General features: G+C 41.3%; 1 protein-coding gene across 1 annotated transcript; it reads left to right on the plus strand.

Annotated features, from left to right (window-relative positions):
• Window positions 1–3,400: 3,400 nt before the first annotated feature.
• LOC308295484 (adenylate kinase 8-like) lies at window positions 3,401–18,391 on the plus strand (the record flags this gene model as incomplete). The annotated part of the gene is given in 11 exon segments (XM_080738534.1): window positions 3,401–3,412; window positions 4,842–4,929; window positions 5,996–6,067; window positions 6,560–6,699; window positions 6,701–6,761; window positions 10,062–10,193; window positions 11,060–11,149; window positions 15,528–15,669; window positions 16,819–16,899; window positions 17,495–17,570; window positions 18,272–18,391. Coding segments are annotated over 11 exon segments (1,014 nt in total).
• Between the last annotated feature and the right edge of the window lie 2,676 nt (window positions 18,392–21,067).

The following is a 21,067-nucleotide window of genomic DNA, read 5'->3' on the forward strand; positions in this document are numbered from 1 at the left end:
GCTATATGGCCCGGTTGGTTACACTGTCGACAGATGGGCCTGCCTTCCCTGTCCCATTCATTTCTCTGTGGTGGTGCATACCGGCGCGGCGGTGGCACGTAGGCTGGCTGTGGTGGCGGCGGCGCGGGGCGCACAGCTGGAGCGGCGGCTTGCATGAGCGGTCTCATTTCGTTCATCAATTCCTTCGTAAACCCCTTCATCTGTGTTTTGACATCCTCCATTATTTCTCGCTTCAGTTCCTCTCTCCAAGCAGAGGTCTGTGATGGCACAGGGACAGTTACTGGGTTAATAGCATGACAAACAATTTCAGTAGCTGGCGTACCTCCATGTTCCACGTCCAAGGTCAAGGCCTCCTGTCGTAGTGCGGCGAAGTCTTCGTCGGGATGACGTCGAGCATATATGCGCAGGGCTTGGCCAAGCGGGCCCTCAGCTAACCCCTGGAGAAACTGATCTCGGAGAACGGCATCGGAGGGGGCTGTAGCGGCATCGTATCGTCGCAACCCACAAAACAGTTCTCTCAATCTTAGAATGAACGCATTAACACTTTCCCCTGAGCGCTGTGTACAACTATAAAATTGTGAGCGTACTTTTGAGACAGGGACCGTTTCTTTATACACACTGTCTAAATAAGCAAACAGTTTTTCTACTGTGTCTCGATCTCCGTCATCCAATACATTGACCTGCCGTCTAGCCTCATCAGTTAAGGTTTGTAGTAAGATAGCAACTTTCTTTACCTCTGTGACATCTTGGGTGCTCAATAGCCCTCTAATCTGTACCCTCCATTCTCTATATTTCGTTTCGCCCTCCGTACCTTTAAACGTTGGCAGCCAGGGGGCGCCTGGGTAAACCGGCATCATCATCATTACGAACCACAAGTTTAAATCACACACAATTGTTCAATCTCTCCTTTATATTGCTCTGTACCCGATCCTGCCGACCCACGTCAAATGTAAGAGCGGCCAGACTCACATTAACAGCCAGAATAAACTGGTACTCTTTGTCAACACCTTACTTTCTTGGATTTGCAAATAAATAATTATAGTACACACCTTTTGATTCAAGTGTATTATTTCAGTATTATCCTTAGCATTTCCATATATAATTATAAGACTTCCGACAACGCCACCTCTATAAAAGAGGAAAAGGAGATATATAATAATAACCCTTTTAAGACACACAGGTACGTTTTTCAGGTGTTCAGAGCAATATAAACCCAGGAGAGAAGGAGCCGGACACAGTATTTCCAAAGGTATAACAAGTTCTTTATTATCTAAAATACAGGGGCTTCTATACGCCATAAAACCATTCAAAACACAAATAAAACCCTAACACTCCTAAATAGCGCTTCTAACTAAAAAACCTAAAAACAACCAACAATAAGATCACAACCCGGGTAATTTCCTCCCTTTATCAATTCCCACCGCACAATTAAAGTGCGGGTGCAATATTCGCCGCTTAGCAATTTAAGGCGTATATATAATAATATGAATATTGCAAATCATTAACTCAAATAGGACGTGTGTTATATATATAATACTAATAGGCGCAGGCAGGTATAATAATAATAATAATTATGATAATAAGCAGGGTGAGTAGAAGACGTGTAGAGGGACACAGCAACTCTTCAGTAACATCTACGTCTCAGGCCTTCGTATCTGCGAACAAGGAAAATAGGCCAGTATCCTTGTATACTTTAACTTATTGGCATAACTCAGGTCAGTGGCTTGAAGAGACAAATGGTGCACAGATTCTCTACTCACACGGAGGCAGCCAATGGCTGCCTGTGCGGGTATTGCGCACGACACCACTGTCACCACTGCGACCCCTCTAGTCAGCTCGGATGGAGCGGCTCGTCTCGGCTCGCCTGGTCAGGATAGATGGTCCGCGGGAACTTCACCGGTTCTGCTGGGCCACCGTGTTGTCTGACTCACTGCGTTGCACTGTGGAGCTCACTCAAGTTCATCATCAATAGTTCTAGGTAGGGCTCACTGCTCATGCCCTCCTGTGTCTGTCCTCAGTCCCTCATAACACTGGTCACCTCTGCCTGTTCACCTGCCTCACACACACGTCCTCCTCCTTTCACGTTCAGTAACAGAGTGACAGAGTCCCACTTATAAAGGCCGCCCCCTGCCCGACACTAGCCTCTCATTGGCCGGGCATGACGTCAGTCTCTTCTCATTGGCCGAGTAGCGGCCGCTGGTTAACCTATCAGGCTCTTCACACACACATATATCAGAAGGGGAGTTTCATGTAGGGAGAAATAACGTTATTAAACACAAACAAATAAGTAAATGTATAATAAGGGAAACATATAAAATAGCATTCACTTAACTTTTTCGCCGCCGTTGACAGTCCTCACCGTCATTGAAAGGGTTAATACCATGGCGCCGTTGACGGTGAGGACTGTGAATCTTACTGTATATACAGTAAAGATATGATTACTTACTGTACGTCGCTCCGGTCCCGCCCGCATCGGTAATGTCGGCGATTTGTTTACAACGCACGTTGGGCGTGCACGCGAAGTGAAGCTCCTCAATGTTAAGTCAATGGAGAGGCCCATAAAGAAACTTCATTTAAACAAAATAGCCATTTTGAGACATTTTGCAGCAGATCTAAATGTAAACAAGGGCCAAGGCAGGGCGCAGCCATCTTCCCTCTTCTTGTCCCACACTGTCATGTGACTAGATGACGTAATCGTTGCCGTCAAGTGATAATCCAAAAAAACAAAAACAACCCCCTTCCAGCCCTTCAAAATAATAGCGGCGGCCTATGGAGGAAACCACGTGGCGCCGAGGCACCAAGCAACCTTCAGATTAAGAGGCAGTAGGTGTTAACAGAAATAATAATAAAACACAAGAGTTTCCAAAGAAATACATTTTAACGAAAAAAGAATAACGCTGTCTTCCACCCCCTCACACTTGTACAATTGCTATTTTTCAAAAATTAGGGAAAGAAATATTCTCTTCTGTGGGTCCCTGCCTGGAACCATTCATTTTCAGATGGGGGTCCGCGGCTGTATATACCGGTAGATCAATTTGGGGGTTAACCATTTGGACTATATTTTTCGTGGTTTTACTTCTGCAGTTGTGCCTTACTTTTACTGCTTCTTACTGTAGTAGTATAGCTTTGTTTCACTGGTCTCTACTGTATACGTATAGTTGTACCCTGTGGATTAGAGCTTAGAGTATGTATTTGGAATAGAATAAAACAACACATTCGCTTTTAGCTTCACTTCTCTCCCTAAACTGGACAAATGTCTGCTTCTTTTTAGCATTTAGTGTTTAGCTCCCGTGTGTTGTTAGCTCAGAGCTCGGTTGTGATTAACTAGCTACTTTCATCTGTTAATGTGTGTTTGTAGCTGCAGGCTAAACGCCAGGGCCTCAGTCATATAGCACTCAGCATGACTGCTTGTGTGAGTGCGTGCACACACACACCCACCCACACACACCCACCCACCCACACACACACACACACACACACACACACACACACACACACACACACACACACACACACACACACACACACACACGTGTATTCACACACAAGCGTGATTGACAGCTAAGCCCCCTGGCTACAACTATCTATCTGATTAATTATTGTAACAGTCTCCCCTAACAGTGTGTGAGTTGGGGGCAGAGGGATTAGAAGACAACAGTGAGACCCTAGGGGTCAATGCCGTGAGAGAAATCCGTATTAGAATTTCAATCAGGACTCAATCAGGGCTATAACGAGGTGTGTGTGTGTGTGTGTGTGTGTGTGTGTGTGTGTGTGTGTGTGTGTGTGTGTGTGTGTGTGTGTGTGTGTGTGTGTGTGTGTGTGTGTGCGTGCGCGCATGCGCAAGTGCACCTATAAAGTATGTCATAACATGTGTCATATTAATAGCCCAACCAAATGAAAGAACAATGCAATTTATTTACATGTATTATATCTTCATTTACTTCTTCAATTCTGCTTTGTCTTAAGCTCCGTTTAAAAATAATTTTATGGTCTCGGGATCCACATGGGAACAGCATGGCTCCAAACTTTCATCTATAACATAAATCTGTGATGCTTGACTGCAAATCTGCGCAAGGTTTCAGGATCACAAAATTAAGTTGAATATTCCAAACATCTAAAACATATGTGACACTATTTCGGAGGTATTTCTGTGGCTTATTGGCTCTCTGTAAACAGAGTTTGCCGCCAGTTTGTTTGCAAGATGAACTCCAGACACATGTATATTCTCACACAGACGGTCTTGTGGCTGGCATCTTGCCGAGCCACCCTGTACAAAATAGTCAAAATAGATGGTCTACAACAGGGGTGTCCAAACTTTTTTCAAAGGGGGCCACATTAGAAAATATTAAAACACCCAAGGGCCGACTATCTTCGGACAAAATGTACTTTCTGTCGGACCATTAACGATCATCATCATCAATATTTAATATCAATGGTCTTTTGTCAGGTGTGTGCTCTGAACAAAACTTAAATAAGCCTTATTTCACATTACCAAATGTAACCAGATGTGCACGGTAAAAAATACAATAAAATAGCGTTTCTTTGACCCTTTCAGAAGGAAAACATGGAACAATCCTGACAAATCTGGGAAAATATCCTTGGCGGTGATGGTGGGTCGTTTATAACACAATTTAGGAATGAAGCTGAGGGCGAATAAAATGTGTCCTCAGGCCGCATTTGGCCCCCGGGCCGCACTTTGGACACCCCTGGTCTACAAGCTTGTACATTGGCTATTTTTGGCAGAAGAGTTTTGGTATAGACGGGGGGAAAAAAGCGATACAGCCGTAGCTCAAGTCCAGTTCTTTGAGACTAGAGGTAAATAATGTGTTGTGCATTTTCAGGGCTGGCTATTGGAAGGCATTCCTCAGTCCAGACTACAAGCTCTGTCTTTACAGGAGAATGGTATCATCCCCCAACATGTTGCTTCGTGTGGATCACTAGCATCCTTTAAAATCGCCCTGAAAAACCACTTACAGGCAGCAGCCGTTCGCAACTGGTAAAAACAAACCTAGCCCAGCCCAGCCCTACCCTCCCCTGCCCCCTCAAACAAACCTAGCCCAGCCCAGCCCAGCCCTACCCTCCCCTGCCCCTTCTTTGTATATACTTACTGTTTGTATTGACTTACTGTATTTTGTTCTTTCTTTTTTTTTAATTTTATTTTACTGACTATATCTACTGCATAGTACTGTGTTCTATTCATCTGTCAATCAATGTTATATGAGATACTTAAATGGTTTCCTGTGGAAATAAGCTTAGTCTTTTCTAGGATCTCCTTTTAGTAGAACTGTACCGTCATGAAACCGTACCTTTTCCTATGCAAACTTCTAATAAAGTCTTCAATCAATCAATCAATCAATCAATCAATCAATCGTTGTAGTGCAATATAGCAATTTAGCACCATTAATGTTTCCCATAGAGATGTCAGAAAGTATTTATATATCAATTATTCGAAGCCTGGAACCAAGCCATCCAGGCTCCTGATGTTGAATCATGTCCATAAAACATTTGATTCTGTGTAAAAGAACATTTTAATATTGAATTATATTATATACTATATTTAATTAATTATTAATTAAGTAAGGAAGTAATTAATTAATTAATGTATTTATTGACACAGAATCAAATGTTTTATGGTCATGATTCACCAGGAACCTGGATGGCTTGGTTCCAGGGAGAAAACGTATGGGTTTCCTATCTGTGGCACCACAAAATGGCCACTGCCATGCCCTATACTGTATATCGTATGTCCAAAATAACCTTTCAGGATTCAAATTCTAAAATAGCAAAAGTAGCTGGAACTGAGCTTGCAGATCTGCTACTTTTGATACTTTTGTGTGACGCTGTAGTATGATCAAGACTGGAATGAATTTTGTGTTTGTATTTGTGTGTGTGTGTGTGTGTGTGTGTGTGTGTGTGTGTGTGTGTGTGTGTGCGTGTGCGTGTGCGTGTGTGTGTTTGTGTTTGTTTGCATGTGTGTGTGTGTGTGTGTGTGTAGTGATGTTAGAGGCACCAGATGACGTATTGCTAGAGCGGAGTCAGGGCAGAATGCTAGACCCTGTGACTGGAGGTCAGTCCACACTCGCGCGCGTACACACACACACACACACACACACACACACACACACACACACACACACAGCTCAGTGGATCTGACTAGTGAGTGCAAACTTTTGAATGAAAGGAGTAGTTAACCCAAAGAATGACTTATTTTCTAATTACACACCCAATGAAGCCTTGAATTCTTGGAAATGGTTTTGTTTTTGTCGCATTCCTAAACCAATAATTTAATAATAATTAGGAGCCTTGCGGAGTCTCCTTTTGGAGACGCTGCCATCTTTCCGCCGGTCATCACATTTTACTTTGGAATGCGACAAAAACTAGAAAACATCCATGAATCCAAGGCTTCATTGGGTTTGTAATAGATCGAAAATAATATATGTTTGTTTAGAATAATAACATTTCAATGTTTATAAAAATGTTAACATTTACTGTAGCTCCGTGATTCTGTGGTAACACGTCTGAGGTCATTTGTTCCTGTGTGATGTCATTTCCCATGTAGACGTGTACCACCAGACATTCATCTGGCCATCTGACCAATCGGTAGCTCAGCGACTAGAGAAGGGGCGGGGCCAGTCAGAGGAGAAGCGATTGGTGGAACTGCAGCGGTACCGGCGTGAGGTTACGGGTCTAATCTCCGCTATACCGGCACGTCCTGAAAGCGGTCAATACTGACCAACCACACGCAGACGTCTACCATCAAGGTACACACACACACACACACACACACACACACACACACACACACACACACACACACACACACACACACACACTCACGTATAGGGCTGTCACGATTCTGACATTTTACATGACGATTTAATTGTCACTCACACAATTGCGATTAACGATTTAATTGTGTTTTTGACGTTGACAATTACATTTCTGTTTGGCTTTTAGGCTTTGAAGTTGCACATAACCTAAATATACAAAGAAATTACTGACATATTTGACAATTTTATACTTAAAAAAGAACATTGATAGTAGTGGAAATAGCCGATCTACAAGCTCACAACGCGTCGCAATGCGACGCGTTGTGAGCTTGTAGATCTGCTATTTCCACAATTTTTTACTTTAAATAAAATATATATAACATGTAAACGATTATGACGATTATGTCAAATAATTGCGATTATGTAATAATTGTGACAGCCCTACTCACGTACAAATGCAAACACTGAACTCTGCAAGCATCATAATTGTTGGGCGTAGCAGTGGCTCAGGAGGTAGAGGGGCCAGCAAACGGAAGATTCCCGGTCACAGTTGGGGAAACACCTTTGTGATTATTGTGATTTAATTATCAATTATCGGGTTGCTCATTTGGTAGAGCACTCGCCCCTTGACTGCAATGTCTTTGGTTTCGAATCGGGGCACTGCCACCTCGGGGTACAGTAGCACAGCTTGGGTGATGGTAGGTGTTGCGGCGCACCACAGCAATCTAACTCCCAGATGTGCTTTTTGAAACGGAGATAGACTCCCGTGCACCTGCCGATACGGACAATAAGCCTCTCCTACATACTTAATTAGTTTGTCATCAGTCTCAATCAGGCCTGGAATTTCATCATTTCAGGGGCAAGGCCACTTGGCCTTTGGTGTTGTCCATTGTTTGAGGGCACAAAGGCCAAACGCCAGGGCAGGAAGGCCATCAAATAAAACAAGATTTTAGTCCAATTTGTTGAATTTAAGGGCCTAATCGGCAGTGAAATAGATAAATTATGGTATTTACAATCTGATCCATGCTCAGCCCTGCAAAATTCAAAGTCACTGGATTGGTTTAAAGATGGGGACTCGGGGGAGTTAAGATTTCAGAATCTCAACAAAAGACACTGGTGTCTACATGACAAGAAAGAGACACCGCTGTCTACTGTCTACATATTGACCAGAAAGAGACAGAGGAGAAAGTGGTACAGTCAGCTGGGGCATTAAGGCCACTGTGCTCTCAGAATGCCATTTCTACAAGGCCAAACAAAGGGGCAACGGCAGCCATGGCCTTCATGGCCTCCATGAAATTCCTGCCCTGGTCTCAATATTTCCAGTGTTGCTTTGATCTACGTACCTTGGCTTATCTGATCATTTAAGTTTGCTTTGATATGTTTATTATCCTGACCTGACATTCAAATTGGATGTACGGTATCTTCTAATTATATACATTGAACAAAGCATTGACTGGATGTGTCTAAACTGAATGGCAGATGTAGGCCTATCACAATTATGACATAATAGCCTAATCGCAGTTATTTCCGATAATCGCAATTATTTTGCATAATCGTTTCCATGTTTGAAAATATTTCATAGATTTTCGTACGTGTCACGTTGTAATCTTGTAGATCTGCTGTTTCCATTATTTGTATTCTTTTCGAAAATTAATAAATTGGTCATTCATTTATTTGTGTATTTAAATTATTTGTCATTATTTGCCCTGAATTTGCAATTTTTACAATTTGTATTCATATGCTCCATTGTTCAATGTCAAAAATGTCAATAAAATTATTAATTATGTTATAATTGTGTGACAATTACTCGTCAACCTAAATATGTAATCGTGACAGCCCTAGGCAGACGTCTGTTCCTGTTGAAACATTGTCTAAAGTAAACGTATGATCAAAAGCCCTTAGACGTTAATAAAATGGAAATCACCAGGATACTGTACCGTACAGTAGGTCTCCAACTGTGGTTGGTCTCATTTACAAAACTTCAAACAGTTTGGTCTCAATAACAATAATATCTATTTTGGTTTGAATATTTCAATATGGTATTTGTGATGTAGCAAAATTGCTGTCCACTTGCAAGGCTTTGAAGTTCACTTTAACTGTTTTGCAGGTAGTTGAGTTTGAGCCAGAAAACAATTTGTGAATTTTCTTCATTAGAATGTGTTTTGTGTCAAAGCAACGACAAATCACTCACAGTTTGATCCACACAGACTGTTGTTGAGCTGATTAGGTGAAGAAGAGTTATGAAAAGGTGCACTCAGTTTTGAGTCATGCAAGTAAGCAATTGTAAAACACTGTAATTTGCAGCGGTGTAAAGCAGTGGTTCTCAACCAGTGGGTTGGGACTCCCAGGGGGGGGGGGGTCCCCAAATTATTTTGGGGGGTACCCAGATGATTGACTTAATGTGCAACGTTGTTTTCTCACTCAACAGTAATCAAACCAACATGAAGTTACAATTTAAAGACAATTTAAGGACTTTAATATCTCTAAAATGAAAAATTAAACATTGGCCAAATTATCGAAAATCTTTGAAAATAGCCGATCTACATGCTCACAACGCCTCGCAAGTTGCAACTCGAGGCGTTGTGAGCATGTAGATCAGCTATTTTCACAATAGAACTAACTGTATTATACTAAATGTAATGCCTCAAACCAGAGAAAGACACAATGGTCAGAAATGGGACTTTGTGAGGATAGAAGGTGCTAGTGGGACCCCAAAAAAAGGTTTTAAAATAGGACAAGTGAAATTTCATGGTATATCACCTTTAAATAAAAGTGTTAGGTACTTTAATTTTACTGGAGTGTTTCCAATTTTCTATACTTTTACTTTGATTTACAACTCGACATTTGAGAGAAACATATTGTACTTTTACTCAACTACAATGTACTGGATACTGTACTTTGTAGAGGCTGATTATTATTACAAAACATACATTAACCACTTCAGCCCTATTTAAACTGTCTATTTTCAAAAGATTTTTCAGATACATTTTACACATACTTTATGATAACTTGTGTAAGGGCACGGTCACACTGCACTTTTATTCTACCTATGAGGGTGGATTCTGCCAATGCATTTCAATGGGAATGGAGTGGTTTGATGGTCTTGCGCATCTTTCTGTGTGCCGCGCAGACCTATGCCATTCTATATGCCATTTCTATTTGAAGCAGATACATTTTGGTACTTTAACTCAAATGCATTTTGATTACTGGACTTTTACAGGTAACATGGTCCTTTTACTTTGGTAAAAACTGTGAGTAGCAATTACCTTTTTACCACTGGTGTGTTGACAGTGCTGAACTTTGTGCTGACACCTGGTCGCTCTGCGGCGCCCATCACTCCCAGAATCCTCCTGTTGGGACCACCTGGCTCTGGCAAGAGTCATCAGGCAACGCTGCTCTCTGACAAATACAAGATGGTCAACGGTTAGTACACATTAAAGTAACCTTTATTTAACTGTCTGAGCCCTCCTTTTCATTGGTGCCAAGATACAAATGTAAACTCGAAAATATTTGTTCCTAAAGAAACAAATTTGAGCTTGCATCAAGCCAAAGAATAGTAGGATAAAAAGTACAAATGCAGTTTTACTTGGTATCTCAGTCTGTGTTTTGAGTAGGGATAGGACGATAATCGTTATTATCATTTATCGTGATAAAAAACACTCACAATAATCGTATCGTGGAGATTTACATTTATCATAAAATTATCCTGCGTCATGCACTGGGATCAATTATCAATTCACCTTTTATTTGCTGTGCTGCATATAAACCCTTGATAATTGGTAAAACAGACCTGGAAATAACGTACTTGATACAGTCTTTTTTTCACCCTCTACCAAATGTCTTTGCCAAAAAATAGCCAATTGTAGATCTGCTATTGTTTGGCAAATGTTCCTCCCCAGGATAATGGATGTTGGGGAATCGCAATTTCTTTGGTCACAATAATCGTGACATAACATTTTCATATCGTCCCAACCCGAGTTGTGTATGGGTGTAGGCTTGCCTCCAGGTGATCAGATTGTGAGCACCATTGTCCTAATTGTCATCAGTTACACACCTGCTTGCATAGCTGCCAGGACCAGAGGAAGCCATGGCGACAAAAATGGTTTCTACGACACTCATGTTATTTGCCCCCTTGACTGGACAGCACTTTACTAAACTCTGCTGGTAACCTTTTAAGGGTTGCACCATGGCTCTTTACCTATAGTATATGTGCTGTGCTGGTAACTTTTAGATGAATTGCACGTCATACATATTGTGTTTTTTAAATGGTTGTCTATGTTGTGTTTTAGTGTGTTGTGGGCGGTTGTTAAAGTCAGCAGCAGCAGACGATTCCAGGCTGGGAGGACTGGTCAAACCTTACATAGAGACTGAACAAAGAGGTAACACACCCTCACATGCACGCACACACACACACTTTACTCAGGGCCAGTGTAATAACTGAATGGGGGGCGCACTACAAATCCCGAACCTATGATCCTATGCACATTAACAGTGCGCGCACTCGTGCACTGTCCACGCGCGTGCGAAAATCCCCTGGCTACACCAAGGAGGGAGTATTTGTGCGGGAGAACTGAAGAGTCTGTGTACAAAACGCATACGCGCGTGTACAAAATAGAACCAATCCTGTTTTTACAGCATGCATATATTTTACAGCTTGCACTATCCGTGAGCCTGGTGTAGCCGATATCATTGATATATATTGGATCTTTCCAAACGTGCTGCGTGCACGCAGTAAATTCTATGCACAGAGGCACGTTAGGTGTACAATATTTAAATTTCCATTGCATTGTCTCAGCAATGAGCCAAATTTGATTAGAAAGATAAAATACATTAATGTCCCCTGCTGGCTCCTGTCCCCCTGCATCCATGCATCCATCCATCCATCCATCCATCAATCCATCCATCCATTCATCCATCCATCCATCCATCTCTTTATTATCACTTTGTGTTTTTTTTTCTCTCTATCTCCCTGTCGTCATGGTGACAGCTTCACTCTGGAGAGTGTTTGACAGCCTCTTCATCATCAAAGCAATGGTGTGTGTGTGTGTGTGTGTGTGTGTGTGTGTGTGTGTGTGTGTGTGTGTGTGTGTGTGTGTGTGTGTGTGTGTGTGTGTGTGTGTGTGTGTGTGTGTGTGTGTGTGTGTGATCACAGTCTTTGTGTTAAACAGGGACAATGTTGATTTTAACAGTGAAGTCTGGATAGCTAACAAGAACCTCCACACACTATCACTCTCTCTCTCTCACACACACACACACACACACACACACACACACACACACACACACACACACACACACACACACACACACACACACACCTAACAGGCTGATATTAACAGTCTCATTGAACTTCAAAGGCTGCATAATCATTCTGTTTACAGACCATATATACCTCACAGCGCACGCACGCACGCACACGCACACGCACACACACACACACACAACACACACACACACACACACACACACACACACACACACACACACACACACACACACACACACACTGTATGAACTCGCCGTTGAACTGTGTGAGATAAGATAGACTGAGTTTTAATGGCTCCCAGAGGGTACTGTTGGTTGGTTGGTCACAGTCAACATGAATAGAATCCAGATGAAATGGAACACAAGACAGCAGATCAAAATGTAACACAAAAACACATGAAAACTACTCTTAAAATACAGCAGTTTGCATGACTGCTTATTAGAAAGAAATATGTACAGTATATGTGACCAGTATAACACTATTAGCTGTATGTACCGGTACGTGTACGTACAATGGAAATAAGTCTTTGACTTTATTGTGTTTTCTTATCCTTGACGTGTTATTTCAGCTTACTTGTATTTCCCCTTTATAACGTAACAATCAGATAAATCAATCAATCAATCATAACACCATCAATAATTTGAACATATTACTATTACTATACATCACCAACACGGCGTTCTGTCATCAGCGCGTCATAGCTGGGGGCGGAGTCAAGCGTGGGGGAAACAGAGCACCAACCCCAATTAGTAGAATGGGTATTTCCGTGTTTTCAAATCCGATTTTTTAATAGTATAGCGATGTTTTAATTAATTGCAATGTCTTACATTGATTCCTTGGTTGCCAATGGACAAAAAATGATGCATTTAAAATTAAACAGCATTGGGATTAAATATTGTCTGATATTATTAACACATATGGTGCCAACCCCGAGTTTCCCGAGTTTGTATTGGTACTAGTGCTGTGCCAACCCCGAGTTTCCCGAGTTTGGGCCGTTTTTGAAAAAAAAAAAAAAAAAAAAAATTCAATTTTTTTTTTTTCAAAAATCTTTTTTGGACCTCCAGAAATGTATTAGGCATGATCGCGATCGCGAAATTGCATGTTTAACCCCCATACCAACCCATTCTTTCAAACATGGCAGCCATGTTTGTTTACATCTGTAGAAAACATAATGGCTGATAAATCATGAATGCCTGAACGGATTTCCAAGCGGACTTTTTTGTTTGAAAGCTGTGAACAGCATCTACACACGTGTTGCATCATCTAGGCATGGGCGTGCACTTTTTACACACTTGCACAATTACATGGAAGTCTATGGTAACCATGGCAACGCGAGACATTGAAGAGAAAAAATCATTGCAACATAAGTGTTAAGGACTGGTCGCATCATCAAAGACCATGGGTTATCTAGACTATCCGTCTGGTATTAGACACTGTTACATTTTCTATATGATAAATTAAACTTATCATATCAAAAAACGAAAAGCATTAATTAATCAGTGATGGTTATAGAGCACATTAAATTAATTCCAGTTGTCTACAGCCATTAACAGCTTGTTATCATGCAAGGATTTACACACTGACACGACACAACACACAATTCTATCCTAATTTCAAACCTGCAGAAAATACTTTTAAACTGGCGTCGATCCTGCCATATATTCAAAGATCAGGTCTCTATCCTACTTGAACTCACTACGACGTGTTCTATAAACATCACTGACGACTTAACGACTGTTGTTTTTTGATATTATAGTAAGTTTAATTGATCATATATTGTAATTGTGTCTCTACTAGGTGATTAAAGACATAATGTAAACAGGTTTTGTAGCATAGAGGGAAGAGGGGGACCCACGGGTGCGTATTGTACAACTTTGACGCATGCACAGGGGATAATCTGAGTCTGATCATTATAAACCACTTAATTACATTGATTCCTTACTGCAAATGGACCAAAAACTATCTGCAGTAGCATCTGGATTAATTATTGTCCTTATAGGACTGGTCGGATCAATGCCATGGTTATCTGACTGATTTAATCACCTGGTAAGAGACACACTTTCACATTTTCATGAACATGATCAATTACACTTATCACAATATTAAAAAACAAAGGCCATATAATTCAGCAATGATGTTCATGGAACACAGGAAGGACACAGGAGGAGGATGCCATTGTAAGTGTATTAGGCAATGGGAATGGATTTAGCCTACATAATATAGCACAGGCAAATCCATATTCACGTTTCAAATCTATTGACGACTAATGGGCCTGGCTGTTGGTTTTATATTGTGGCACGTTTAATTTAATATTACGTGTCTCTACCAGGATTGAACACTGCATGTGCAAACATGTTTTTTGTAACACAGGGAGTAGAGTAGATAAAAGTAGAAAAACAGATCTCCGATCTCATCTCATGCTTGTGTAACTTGGAGCCTCCAGAAACGACAGATCTCCATCTCAGTCAGTGCTTGTGTAATTTGCGGGGAATATTATTCTGACTCTGATTACAAACCACTTGAACTCCGACTTCTATATCCTATATGCCAGCACTGCATAGATTGGCAAAAATAGATTTGGTGTAGTAGACTGAATATGTGGTCAACGTAAAGAGTAAAATTGTGTCCCGTTTTATTCCAGAGGTTTTGAAGAGGGAGGAGTAGTAGTTTAGACGAGGTGGCGAGGTAAAGTAGCTCCGTGCAGCACAGCGGTCTGTTCAATCAATCAATCAAGTCATTCATAATAGGCTTGTTATCTTAATAATACGTGAACTTTACGACGGCGAGTGAACGATTGCGTTCCAGAAGTCCTTCTGATGGATTTTTCTTGGCTGTCGAGTGTTTTATCGTCCAAAAAAATCGCTCTGAACGTGATTAAAACGATAGTATACTGTGTACGCTGTATTAACTACATGGAGAAAAGTGCATTGTTTTCCCCCACGGCAAAACCGGATGTGACGTTTATGGGCGTTCCTTTCTAGCTCCGTGTTGGTGTATACAGTAGCACAACTATCTATATGTACAATAAATAACACTATTGTATATTTACATAAGAAGTCTATTCCTATCATACATAACACTATTAACTGAATGTGGTACTTACTGTAAAACATATTAACTTTGAGAGAGGGACAATATGTATTTAATATACACATAAAATGCACTGTAAAGATATAGGATTTAGCAAGAGATGCTAGTTTTCATCCTCTGTCCCCAAGGTAAAAAATCAAGTAACATACAAAACAGAGCATACAGTACATCATTACAATCAACACCATAAATAATACAAATGAACACATGAACAGCTCAGTCGAGTGGAAACCCGAATGTCCAAAACTGTTACTTTTTTATGACAGCAACAATAAGTACAAGGCATTGACCTGAAACATGCTACAGTATGATTGTGATCATCACAGAGCCTCAGACCCTGACAGGGGTGTTATTGATGAGTGTTATTGATGAGTGGTAATGATTGATTGATAATGCTGTAGTTCCAGACAGCCTGGTGTTGCAAATCCTGACAGAACGTCTGAGCAGACTGGACTGTTGCACCAGAGGCTGGGTTCTCCACGGCTTCCCTAGAGATCAACAACAGGCTGAAAAACTTAACCAGAGCAACTATATACCCAGCAGGTACACTTACTACTTACTACTACTACTACTACTACTACTACTACTGTACTACTACTACTACTACTACTACTGTACTACTACTACTAGCGACCCTTTCAGTCCAGTACTTGCTTAAAGACCATGGTATTGATTTATTTATTAGTGTAGTTGCTTTAGGCAACACACTATTGTTCTCTGTCCGAGAAGGTTTTGCCAACAAAGTGTACCAGCGTTTTGTTACCCTATGCACAAAAGCTTCACACACAATGTTGTCACTGTTGTCATGCTTCACATGTCATCACAATACAGATAGATAGATAGATAGATAGATAGATAGATAGATACCTTTTTTATCCCAATGGGGTAAATCAGTCGCCCAGAGGCAGCACAGCAGTTAAAGTTATAAAGTTACAGAGAAGAATGAAAAGAAGAAGAAGAAAAAAGTACAGTCATTGAAAAAAATAAGAATATATACATAAATTGTCAAAGCAGAATACAGTATATAATAACAGTAAGACGCCTAAGGGCGAAAAGCAACCTTGCCCTATGTCTTGGCCATCTGGCCAGTGATTGTATATCGGACCAGTTACCCATATACAGTATGGAGACCCCTGGTAGCAGGGTATCAGGGATCTCCATATATGGGCATAAAAGGGACAGAGTCACAGTGATGTCACAGTGATGTGGACATCAGGGATCTCCATACTGTATGGGCATAGAAGGGATTTGGTTCCCATCGCATCCCAGGGATCTCCATATATAAGCATAAGGGGATTTGTTCCCCTGGCATCACAGGGATCTCCATATATGCCGATAAAAGGGATTTGGTTCCCCTGACATCACAATGATGTCAGAGCGACTTGTGGCGATGCCACACGCCGTGAGCTTGTAGATCGGCTATGTTCTTTTTAAAGCGTAAAGTTGTCAAATATGTCCTTAATTTCTTTGTATATTTAGGTTATGTGTCATATCTGCCATGTGCAACTTCAAAGCCCACAAGCCAAACAGAAATGTAATTATCAACGACAAAAACACAATTAAATCGTTAATCGCAATTATTTGGGTGACAATTAATCGTCATGTAAAATGTCATAATCGTGACAGCCCTAGACGAGACCTTGTGAATATATTGTGACATAGAGTATTGTAAATGTGTTCTATCCTCTGTAGAGTCTTCTTTCTTGAGATGACAGACGATGTTGCTTTGGAGAGGCTGACCCTGAGAACGACAGACCCAGTCAGTGGAGAGAGGTCTGTCTGTCTGTCTGTCTGTCTGTCTATCACATCCCATTACTGTGAAGTAATCACCAGGCACGTGCACATAGACATCAAAGGGGGCTTGAGCCCCTGCCCTTTTATCCATCTGTAAAATGTGCCCTCTCAAGACCATGAATGCGGTCTTTACTATGGTGAAAGAAACGCAAATGCCCTCTTTCCATGCCATACCTGAAGGCAGCATTCAAGAGAATTGCCTTGTCCAAATCCTCCTGAACTTGAATGCAGCATCTTATGTTGAAAGAATAGCCGACCTCCAAGCTCGCAATGTGTCACAGCAAGACGCGTTGTGAGCTTGGAGGTCTGCTATTTTCCATATTTTCACCAAAAGGCCCTTTTAGAAATTTCAGACCCTGCCTCTCTAACATGCTCTACACGTCCCTGGTAATCACTTCTGTGTCTCCCCTACACTGTCTAGCTGCCAATTTCACTTTCTTAAACTAAACTAAGCTGAATGTAAACTAATATAAATGTATCTAAACTAGACAACACTAAATCAAAACTATATTAGAACAAACTCAAATAAATCATTCTAATCTAAACTAAACTAGTCCTTCTTTGTGTTCGTCAGGTACCTCTGTGTATCATCCAGCTCCTCCAGAGGTTCAGAACAGACTCCAGACCAGATTAACATTGCTCCACTGAAGGTAACATACACAGACACACACATGTGTGCGTGTGTCATTGACCATTGACCAAGCTTATCCCGCTGAGGGCAGGCTTATGTTCATCAAATTTCCATACCGTTTATTCATAAAGAAAACGACAAAATAGAATGTAATGGACACAATCGTTGTGAGCTTGTAGATCTGTTATTCCCAAACATTTTTGAAATATGTGTTGACAAATCTTCTCTTATGGGGCCACACTAGCACAAAATCCTCTCAAATACTTGATCATCCTTGATGATTTTGTGCGAGCCTTAGTATGATCAAGTAGTGCGGAAACATTACAAAAAGTTAAAATATGGAGATATGAGGTTTCTGCCCGTCAGCAACGATATTCAGTTGGAGGTCCTTGACATGAAAATGTTTGGGAACACTGGCATGAGAGACCGAAGGATAGGAGAATAGGGGAAAAGGGCATCTAGTGGCAAAAACTAAAACTACACACGACCAGACCTGGTGACACAGTTGGGAAATAGTGGTACTACTGTATACAAGTTCTTACACAAATTGTACAAATTACAGTTTGCATGGGGGAGCGTGGTATTGCTTGCTGTCTGTAACGTTAGTTGTCAGCCTTTTCGCCTTCTTTTTTGTGGTTTCTGATGAAAGAAATTATATAGTACCTTATTTTATTTGTGTTATTGTGTTGTACCTATGTGTGTATTTGTGTGTATGTGTAGTCTCTGTATGTAGATGCAGTGTCTGTTAATGCTGACCAGGAGCCACACACTGTGTTTGAGAGTCTAGAGAGCAGACTGTTGGACAGAAAAGCCTCCTCCACTAGAGTGCAGAGGATCTAAAGAACAGAAGACCACTTCTACTATCAATGTTCAATGAGTGAAATAAATACATAAGTACATAAATATTCTATTATTCTATTTCACATAATAATGTATTGATTTTTTTTTGTTTTTTTGTTTGCAAAGTCAGTTTGTACAGATTTTGATAATTTGTGCTCGTAGACCGGCTATTTTCCCAAATGCTCTGCTATTTTCACCGAATGTTCTGGTATTATATGAACGCACTGTCACAGTACTGTCTTTTACTGGTGATCACTGGGAGCTGATTCAACTAATGGTCACTGTTGCCCAGTCCAACCACAGTCTTCTACTGTCTGTTGGTCACTTCTACTTAGGGGTGTCGCACCAAATTCTGGGCCCTGGGTACAAGGATTCACTGCGGGGGCCCCATGAATGTTCTTCATAGGGGGAGGGGGTTTAACCCATTTAGACTGGGAACGCATTATTACACGTTATTTTGTGCTTTAACTATTGAAAAATAGCAGATATACAACCTCACAGTGCCGCACTGCGACCTTGTAGATCTGCTATTTTTGAAGCGGTGAAAGCCGCTTCCAAGGAGTGGCTTTGTTTGTCCCGTTCATGTCCATATATGGTAATTTCAGTCCAGAATGAACAGGTTTTATCTGTCCCGTACATGTGTGTCCCATTCATGTCCATATATGGTCATTCCAGTCCAGAATGAACAGGTTTTATCTGGAGTGGCTATGTGTGTCCCGTTCATGTCCATATATGGTCATTCCAGTCCAGAATGAACAGGTTTTATCTGTCCCGTACATCCAAAATATGTGTGTAACGTCCGTCCCGGTCTGATGATTGGATGATTGGATGATTAAAAATGTCCAATGAGACCAGAATTGAGGATTGGTCAAGCTTCATATGACAATTCGGCCCTCCAGATAAAATCATTCATTCATTCAGAATTGGAAGAATGTATAGATCACAGAGTTCATAGCTCTATAACACATAGAATAAAAATTCACCGCTTCACTTCGAACCGAGGTTTGATTTTTGAATCTATGTCAGTAGTGCTCAAACCTTTTCATGTGAAGGACCCCCAAAATGATGCTCAAGCTCGCAGCGCAGCACTCGGTGCCACGCTGTGAGCTTGTATATCTGCTATTTTTCAATAGCTAAAGTATAAAATAATTAAGGCCCCTCCACCTTGGGCCCTAGTAACTCAGTCCCACTCCCCCACCCCTTGTGACGCCCCTGGAGGGAGTGAAGAAGGGAAGAAGGTATAGAGACAGAATGAGAAGACAGAGGCAGGCTTTCTTACATCCCATCAGCTCCTGTCACAACTCATTTACTTCCTGCTCAACTTCTCATCTTGACAGGAAGAAAGGATATAAAGGTGTCAGTCAAACAGCATCATTGACAGCCCCATCCCCCCCAAAGGATTAAAACACACAACTATTAATTACCATCATTTGGTAAAATCATCATCACTGAGGCCCTCACAGACTCAGACTGTCTGTCTGTGAGTGTGTCTGCCTGCGTGTCTGTCTGTCTGTCTGTCTGTCTGTCTGTCTGTCTGTCTGTCTGTCTGTCTGCCTGCCTGTCTGTCTGTCTGTCTGCCTGCCTGTCTGTCTGTCTGTCTGTCTGTCTGTCTGTCTGGCTGACTGACTGACTGACTGACTGACTTACTGATATGAATAAAGCAGTTTGAAGTGAAAACAGAAATAGAAGTGTATCATCTACCGTCATCAAACCTCCCGGCTGCATGGTGTTCATTAGTACTTATTATTAGCTTTAATAATGTCTTCCTCTGACTGAAGGCTGTCAGCCATCTGATAATCACCAGAAGGACTGGAAGAGAGATGAGCACGTTGATTGTTTGATTTTGGAGGGCTGTGGTCATCTCTAGGCCTACATCAACTTAAATCAATTTAGGAACACCTAAAAACTAAGCTCCACACAGCCCAAAACAAACTAATTAGGGTCCTGCTTAACCTTCCCTATCAGACTCACCTCACCACTACTCACCAGTTAAGAGTGGGGTGGCTCAGAGTAGATGACAGAGTACAGCAACTTGCAATGGGCCTGGTGTGCAAGATAGTCTACACTACACCACTAAGATACCCATGTACCTGGCAAAATACTTTATAAAGGTTAAGGATGTCCATAATTACAACACCAGAGGCAGCGCCACAAATCACGGACGTTCAACCCAGAGTCACCTCAAAGAAAGGGTCAAACTCGTTCTTCTGCTATACCACAAAAATGTGGAACGCCTTACCGAAGGCCTTAAAGGAGTGTGGATCACTAGCATCCTTTAAAATCGCCCTGAAAAAAAAAAACACTTACAGGCAGGAGCCGTTCGCAACTGGTAAAAACAAACATAGCCCAGCCCTACCCACGCCTGACGCGTGATTGGAAAGGACACCCGGGCTCCAGGCACCCCTCTTTGTATTTCCCTACTACTGTATGTTTTTATTTTTTTATTTTTAAATTGTTTTCCCTTTTTTTCCCTGACTATATCTACTGCATAGTACTGTGTTCTGTCATTCAATGTTATATGAGATACTTCAGTGGTTTGGTCATTAAGCTTATAGTCTTTTCTAGGATCTCCTTTTAGTAGACCTTGTACCAGTGAACTGTACCGTCATGAAACTGTACTTTTTCCTATGCGAACTTCTAATAAAGTCTTCAATCAATCAATCAATCAAACAAACA

This window comes from Nannobrachium achirus (genome assembly GCF_963921795.1).
Source record: "Nannobrachium achirus genome assembly, chromosome: 12".
In the NCBI taxonomy this organism is placed as follows: Eukaryota; Metazoa; Chordata; class Actinopteri; order Myctophiformes; family Myctophidae; genus Nannobrachium; species Nannobrachium achirus.